Below are 8,637 nucleotides of genomic sequence, written 5' to 3'. Positions count from 1 at the left end.
AAATTCGTTACCGTTACCAAAAAAATGTAACTTCGTTACCGTTACAGTTACCAAAGAAAAAAAGTAACGCAGTTACTAGTAAAGTTACCAAAAAAGTAATTTGTAACTGTAACTTCGTTACAAGTAACGAGTTACTTCCATTCCCTGATGTTTTTATTTGTGCGTTAACTGAAGGTCAAGATTCACGGACCACCAACCGATCTCGCCTTGACTGGCCAGTCTCCAAAATTAAATATTTTGAGTAATGCTAATGCCGGTGATACTGTAACTTTGAAGCATTATAACTTGAAAAGTACTTCATGAAAAAATATTTTATTATATTTATTTGTCTTTATGAATTTTAATTTTGATCAAGTAATTTATTGTTATTGACTTTAGTATTCGCGGTTTCTTTTATACACATTTATTTCCGAGGAATCAGACTTACAATGATACTACCCAGATTTCTTCAAGTGGCGATATTACAAAGAAAAACTTTATTCTGTACATTATATTAATTTATGTTATCATTGAAAATAACCCGATCGGGTTCGAAACGTTTGTTAATTTTGTCTGCTAAATTTGTATGTATTTTGTATTATTTTTAATATATATATGTGTTGTTAATTTTCTATACTTTGGCTCTTTGCTCTTTCTTTACTTGAATTTATTTACTATCGTAGAGCCTTATTACTATTTATATTTTATTATAGCATTTTGGAAAGCTCTCGATATCAGCTATTAGATTCGTGAATCAAAAATATGGGTTTCTATTTGAAAATTGAAAGTAGACCTTCAAATAATCTTGAAAATGAAGGTCAAGGTCATTGTCAAGATCATAGATCAATCAGCCCCTAAATATCCAACAATTTTTGTTTTAAACATTTTTTTATTTAATCGCGATGTTTCGAGTTATTTGGCTGGCTATGTTAAAATGGGTCACCCTGTATATCACACTTCTTTTTTAGATAAAATATATCAATACGTATGCATATGTTACATCCTGAGTCGCGTGTTTAGTATAATGCGGTCTCGGGACGCGACATAGAATCGTGGGAGCGCGAGCGCGGAGCGGGGCGCGCGGGGTGAAGCCTTGGCTTCGGGTGAGATTCGTTTTTCGGTATGTGTTTACTCGTTGAGGCAGGCTGCTGTCACCAGTGCCTTTGTTATAGGCACGAATTGAATTATTATTTTGCTCATGAGATATCTTTTATTATATCTAGCGTATGTTAAGCTTCCGTATTCCCTTATTATGCACAGGGAGGAAATTAAAACAAAGAGTTAGAGGAATTGTCAGATAAAGCTCCCGTAGTACACGAAGGTGTACGAGGAATTGGTGAAGATATAAAGATCTCTTTCCTGAGGGCAGCTGTGATATTTTCATCACACGCTTCGCCCTATCTACGCTCTCTGATTCCTGTGTGGGAAAGGGAACAGGGAAGAATAATAAAGGGCCTTAGAGGCAAAGAATTAAACGAAAGGTGAAGATTAATTATTTTTATATTTAATTTACACGGCTAGTTGTTCGTGATACGCGGTTTGCTCGTTATGATCGCAGGCCTCGTCGATCTGCGGGCGGGCGCGATATACGACGGCGACCGCAGCGGTGTGGGTCGTTGTACCGAGAGGGTGAGAGAGGGGAGTGAACACGGAGGCTTCGACGCCGTGGAAGGCATTCGTTTGAGCTCCGCAGGAGGCGATCTTCGTCGTCACTTTGGTTTAGCGCCGCCGAAGGTGAGGATGGGAGTAACCCTTCAGACGCCGCAAAGGTGCACAATCGGGGCTGGATTTTCGGGAAGACGGAAGTATCAGAGCGCTAGTTAAAGCGCTAGGAGAACTTGCCGTGGTTAATTGGCGGGAAGAATGATGAGGAAAAATGAGGACGCGCGTCTTAAAACGCTCTGCTTTATATATGTTTGGCTTCGTGGCCCCTCGCGGTAAGGAGACGTTTTCGTCCACGTGCTATTGCGAAATTCTCTAGAACGTGCCGATCTTCTAATTAGTAATTTACTTTGTTAGTGATTAGGTTTTACTAGATTTGAACGCGTTATCTCATTACGGGGATCGCGTTCGTGTGGTGTGCTCGGTTGCCGCGTGCTGCAGCCTAATGCGGCAGAACTTGCATATCTTGTCTGCGCGTTTTTTCATTGTATTGTTCCGGATCTTTTCGTTCTTTGTGCGCGTGGAATTTTGGTGTTTGTTTAAGGCTTTCTCTTAGTTATGTGCGCTTCGATTTTATTCGTGATGATTTCGTTCGTATTCAGAGACCTTTTGTGACCGGTGGGTGCATTTGAAATTGCACTGAGATGCGTTATGTTGTTGGTACGCGTTCTTATTCGTTTTTCCGCGAGACTGCAGTCGTCCCTTGCGACTGCGTCGAAGTCGGCTATTGTATTCGCTATTTCCTATCCCGTGGCGGCGATGTTTATGCAAGAGAGTGCATTCCTTGAACGTTTTTATTGTTTAATGTCTGGCGCAGGTGCAGTGTGCGTGGCGTTCAATCGCGACGGTTTCGATGGCTTGGCCTATAGCTGTACGCGATTGTAGTCGGCACATATTATGTCTATTCACTATATTCCGTGCTCGCGCCAGTGTTGCCAGATCAGGGGATTTTCCCCTAAATTTAGAGGATTTTTAGCCGCGTCAGGGGACAAATAGAGAGAAAAATTATTTAGGATATTTTTTAGGGGATTTTAAAAAAATTTAGGATATTTTTTAGGGGATTAAAAAATTTTCAGAAAAGATGTTATAGTAGTTTTTAACAAATATATGCACAAATATACACATGAAAAAAGGTAGTATTTTTGATATTGATTTTTACATAACGTGTCTATATAATATATGAAGTATCTATATAAGGTATCAATATAATGTTTTAAGCTTTATGTCCAGTGTCCACGATGCCAGAAATCCGAGATCTTATATGAAGAAAGAATTGACCAATCGCCTGATCATGTGACCAAATTATTCAAATGTAATTTGTTAATTCTTTCTCTGTTCAAAATCTTGAATCGATTTCTAGTATCGTGGATGCAGGGCCATATGTGGGGTCTACAATAGAAGTGATAGCGGTCGTAAAGTCTTAAGTCGTAAAAAATTAACTAATCGCAGTCGAATATTAGAAGAATAATCGACTGTGATTGGTCAATTTTCTACAATTCAAGACCCTACGACCGCTACAACTTCTATTGTAGACCCACATTACAGATAAAAATTATAGATAAAAGACAAAAGTTAAGAGCTAAATGTCTAATTCACAGTTCGATAAAATATCCAAAACCTTAACGTCGTCTTCGTTTATCATTTCATATTGTTTCGGAATTAAATCGCTTCAACATAGTTGTTGTGGGTTTGAATTCGAAGCATTCAATATCGAGGGTGCAATGAATATGTAAAATTGCCTCAACCATCTTAATCGACATTTTGTTACGTAATTTATCTTTGATAATGTTTACGATAGAAAATGTGCGTTCGACTGAAGCATTTGAGAAGGGTAGAGTAAGCAATCCGAGAACTAGCTTCGATATATTTCCGAATTTTTTATTTCCGCCTGCGTCTGTGAGCTCGTTGACTTCGATCCAATATTTCTCAAACAATTTCGGTAACTTCAGCTCTGTGAAGCAAATTCCACTCAGTCACAATTGAATCAATATTATTGCACAGAGTACGCCTGAACTTGCTCACAATATCCGTGATATCAGCTTTTACCTGTGATGATGCGAATTGTGGCGCAAATGTTGATATTTCATTAAGTATTTTCATATTATCAGGAATTCTCTTTTGTAATTCTGATATAAGAACAAACAAAAAATCTCTGCAACGTTCTTTGATTTACACAACTGAGTCTTTATGAATGTTGGCAGATAAAACATTAAATTCGTACCCAAAATTGATGCACTCGAGAGACATGCAAAAGTGTTTGAAATCGAATTCCGCAAGATCATAATGCGATATTTTTTTTAGTTGTGACGGAACGACGACCATTTGGAGAAGTGAATATATACAATCATTCAAATCTTTAAACAATTTAACCGGATCAGTAAAATCAGATTGAAATAATTTGTTTAGCCTCGTGATATTTTGCAGCGTCGAACTGAGGAAATTCAAGTACAATTTATTTTCGGATGTTGAGAACATGTTATATAGTTGAGAAGCTGTATAACAGCGTTCCTTATTACTTGCTGTAATTTTAAAATGCAGCTGTAGTTCGTCCCATTGATTGAGAATGGCATTAATAGCCTGGAGCCTCACTAACCATCGGGTATTCGATAGCTTAACAATTTTTTTAGGTGCATTATCATTGAGAATACAATAAATTTTTGCATATTCAATTTGACGTTTACTACTAATAGAGAACCACGTGTGTGTTTCGCGTACCATGAAATCGAGATGCCTTGGTAAGACTTTACAAGCCTTTTCGGCTACAAGATGTAATGAACGACAAATGCACTTAACCACGATAAGATCTGGATTGATATTCCGCAATAGCGTCGTCATCGAATGATGTATACCTACGTTTACACTGGCTCCATCAACACCTAGACCTAAGAGTTTTTCCGTCTTTAGATGATCACTCTTCAATTGCTGCAAGATAGCTTCGACAATAGCATCAGAGGTACCTGCTGTCATTTCAATCAAGCGATAAAAAGTTGTTATAATCTTTTTCTTTGATTGACTGAAATATCGAATCATGAGGCAGAGGATTTTCGTCACGTCGATCGTCGTAGATTCGTCAATAATCAATGAATAATATGAATTTCCAATGTCCTTAAGGAGATCTTGTACGATACAAGGTGACAGAATATTTTTTATTAGAGCTGAACATTTCGTCCGATGTAGCTTTACGTTTCGCAGAATTTCAGAATTCTGATCAAGCTCTTTAATCATAAGAGCAAGATGATCGACGGCTTTTATGGAGGAATGCTCTGCCACATAAACTGCAATTTTCAACTCAACTACTTTTCGTTTTTCTGTCAAAGTCACTTCCGCAAATTTATCAAATTTTGGCAATTGAACGATATTTTGATCTTTCAGGTATGTCTTGTGTTTCTTCGACGCAGCATGTTCGATAAGTCCTTTTTTGTGCGTGATGAGAACTGTGCTACAGAAGGTGCAATATGCTTTTTTCGAATTTCCATCAGGCGATCCATCAGATGATTTTAACCAATCTATATCGTTAAAGAATAAGAATGATTTTAAAGAGAATAGACTTTACTATTTAAGAAAGAGTATCGTCAAAATTGCGTCAAATTTAAATTATATCGATTTTTTCTATTCTGTAATTATTTATTTAATAAGGTTAAACTATTGCGAAACTAACCTTCAAAAACTGATTCTAACTCCCAATTTTTTATGTACTTTTGTACATACTTTTTATCACTGTGAGTTTTTGGCATTTTAAATATTGCACATCTTGATTTTTTTGTGCTATACGTATTATAATAATATTTCGGTAATTCCCCTGGAATGTAGCCTACTAACGAAAGAGAGCGCAAAGATCTATACTTCAAGTGGGAGACTGGGAGTCAATAGTCTGTTCGCGGTGCTTGTACTTTTTGCACTCAGCACCTTTATTGGGTATTCAGAACGATAACCATTCACTGAGCGCTCAGCGAGCGATTGTAGTACTAAATGCATCCAATTTCTTTTTCTTCAACGCCAGAACATATTTACTTCATTTTAAGTGCAAAAATTATGGAGAAATTTCAAACAATGCTAACAGACCTATTTATATGTATATGGTACGTAAAAATTTTCATTTTTTACGCGTTTCTGCTCTAGAAAAAAAATCACATATATAATCAATACTTTGAACGTCGATTCTGTATCTTAAAACAAGGTGAAAATTACAAAAGTGAGCAGATTTTCTAGGTATAATTGACTAATGAAATTATATAAATATTCGTAAAGAACCCCGCCATAATTTTATGGAAATTGGGTTTCAGCGAAACTTTCTGGATTTTTTATATGTTGTAATCCTTACCATCCCGAACAAAAGTCTCCATGGCCGTGATCCTCCAAATTCAATATTTCGATAGATAAAGAGCAAATACTATCATAAATCCATATAATTAGATTATCAGGGGAAACAAGTGCTTAAATCTTTTCAAACCGGTTAAAAAATTAATTACAATACATGTTCGCAGTAAAATGGGCACAGAATCATAGAGTCAATAGTGAACTAAATGATTGACCTTAATCAATATACTTGCTGACATTCATGTTTATCTGATGACAAATCTCTGTATTAGCGCTACTGTCTGTTATGCGTACTGAGCTATCTTCTTGCAATTTTAATATGTAAAATAAACAAATGCCACAACATAAAAGCACACAATATCGCACGCACATACAAGCATATGCTCTTTTTATTTATTCTATATTTTTACTTTCCCTTCCGTGCATTGTATATGTGTACGCTCATCGATGCCGCCGGTATTAGCGTTACCCGATGTGTACCGCGGGGAGGAAACTCGGTCGGACTTTACACATCATGTGGCGCTGAAAAGGGCCGATTAATGTTTCTGACTGCATGGATCTATGATCCAGTGCCCATTTTACTACATACATATATAAAATTAATTATTTTCTATTGCTTTGGCAAGGGTTAAGCACGGTTTCTTCTGATAATCTAATTATATGGATTTATGATAGTGTTTGCTCTTTATCTATCGAAATATTGAATTTGGAGGATCACGGCCATGGAGACTTTTGTTCGGGATGGTGAGGATTACAACATATAAAAAATCCAGAAAGTTTCGCTGAAACCCAATTTCCATAAGATTATGGCGGGGTTCTTTACTTATTTTTGTCATTTTCACCTCAGAATCGATCTCTTGAAACGATAATTATGATCAAGAGCTGTTTTGGACATTTAGGGGATTTTGGGGGATTTTGGTGTTTCGGCGATTTTTGAAAATTTAATTCTTTCAAAAGTTATTAGACCGTCCCGGTACTTTTGGCGGACCCTGTATATAAAGAATTTTCTATAGATTGATTAATTCAGCGATAGGACCAAATGTACGTATAAATGTATTCTATAAATTGACTATTATGGCGACTGTTGTCATAATAGTCAATTTATAGAATACATTTGTACATACATTTAGTTCTGTCGCTGAACTAATCAATCTACACTGTAAAAAAAGTGCGTAAAATTACATAAAAAATACGTGTAACAATTACACAAGTTATAGTGGAAATATGTAAAATTGTGTGATTTTACAAAAACTAGTTCATTTTATCTCTGTTAGTGTAAATGTGTCTTTATATTGGATGAAAAATTACAATAACATTAGTACATTTCACAGTTTTTACGTAAACGTACAAACTTTTGTAATATTATATAAGCTAATGGTAATATTACATATTATATTGTAATATTACATAAGATAATAGTAATTGTTTCATATAATATTACAAAAATTTGTACATTTACATAAAAACTATGAAATAGTATTGTTATTGTAATTTTCCAACCAATATAAAGATACATTTACACTATCAGAGGTAAAATGTACTATTTTTTGTAAAATCACACATCGTATACATTTTCACTATATATTATGTAATTTTTACACATATTATTTATATTCTGTTGATAATAGTATATGTGCATTTTTATATACGTATATTAATAACAAAGCTTAAACAAATTGTATTAATTGACAACTCAATATGAATTTATAATTCAAAGCTGTCGCTTAGACAATTGAATAAATAATATAATTCATTATATATATATATATAAATATATACATATATAAATATATACATATATAAATATGTATATAATACATATATAAATACATATATAAAAATGCATATATAAATATACACAGTATATAAATATATACATATAAACAACAATATTACGTATGTGATTAAAATTTATAATCACAATTTATAGTTGGCGCCCTATATAAAACTGTGATGCGTCACGTGGTGCTGTTGTTATTGGTTGCGTTTAGCAGATTCAACTGTTGCGGAGCGGATCCGATGTGTTACTACGCCAAACCTGTATGATCAAGTCTGAAAGAAGAACGCACGTAGACGTGCGCACTACGCACGAAAGATATAATTGATAATTTTCGTGTTAATAATAGTGAATATCTCTCAAAAGTGTGCATTTGATGTAAGTAATCAGTTTAAAATAATCAAACTATAAAGTGGAACAGAAATAAGAGTAAAAGAAAAAAAGTATCTGGTCAGTGCTTAGTCGAAAAGCGATCGCTTCGTGTTTCCGCTTCTTATTTACTCTCGGCCGAATTTCGCTTATAAAGGAAGGAGTGAACGTCCGGAAAGGCGGAGAGTCAGATTCGGCGACGGACAATCATCGGAATATAATAATCAATGATCTCAGACATTCACGATCGGCATCTATACTTATGTTGCATTTTGCACGTTTTCTCTCACGGTTCATTGTCTTCACTCATTCGTCTTACCAGGTATGTAAATATGAAACCGGAATTTACAAATAGATGGCCATAGCCATCAATGTAGTTGCCGTCAGACCGCGTCAATGACGCCATTTCCTTGTTCTGACATCTAACAAAGATTTTCAACTCACAACAATACAAGTCTCATACAACAGTATAGTTTGTAATAGCGTGGAACATGTCGAATTTTGTGCCTGGAAACTACGATTTGCGGACAGCG

General features: G+C 35.3%; 1 protein-coding gene across 1 annotated transcript; it reads right to left on the bottom strand.

Annotated features, from left to right (window-relative positions):
• Nucleotides 1-3,567: 3,567 nt before the first annotated feature.
• Nucleotides 3,568-5,375, bottom strand: LOC108767660 (uncharacterized). Its single transcript, XM_018517637.1, has 3 exons — nt 5,300-5,375; nt 4,158-5,147; nt 3,568-3,767 (listed from the first exon to the last, which is right to left on the bottom strand). Exons 1-3 carry the CDS (start codon nt 5,373-5,375, stop codon nt 3,568-3,570), a joined length of 1,266 nt encoding a protein of 421 aa, XP_018373139.1.
• Between the last annotated feature and the right edge of the window lie 3,262 nt (nt 5,376-8,637).

The sequence above is a fragment of the Trachymyrmex cornetzi genome, unplaced genomic scaffold, assembly GCF_001594075.2.
Source record: "Trachymyrmex cornetzi isolate Tcor2-1 unplaced genomic scaffold, Tcor1.1 scaffold714, whole genome shotgun sequence".
Classification (NCBI taxonomy): domain Eukaryota; kingdom Metazoa; phylum Arthropoda; class Insecta; order Hymenoptera; family Formicidae; genus Trachymyrmex; species Trachymyrmex cornetzi.
Note: the sequence above shows the minus strand (reverse complement) of the source record. Positions and strands in the feature narration are given on the sequence as shown.

Excerpts from the sequence above, each read along its gene's own strand:
- LOC108767660 (XM_018517637.1), bottom strand. The coding sequence starts at position 5,375 with ATGCCAAAAACTCACAGTGATAAAAAGTATGTACAAAAGTACATAAAA. Across the intron at positions 5,148-5,299 it reads GTTAGAATCAGTTTTTGAAG|ATTGGTTAAAATCATCTGAT; the intron begins GTTAGTTTCGCA and ends TTAACGATATAG. Across the intron at positions 3,768-4,157 it reads GCATTTTAAAATTACAGCAA|AATTACAAAAGAGAATTCCT; the intron begins GTAATAAGGAAC and ends TTCTTATATCAG.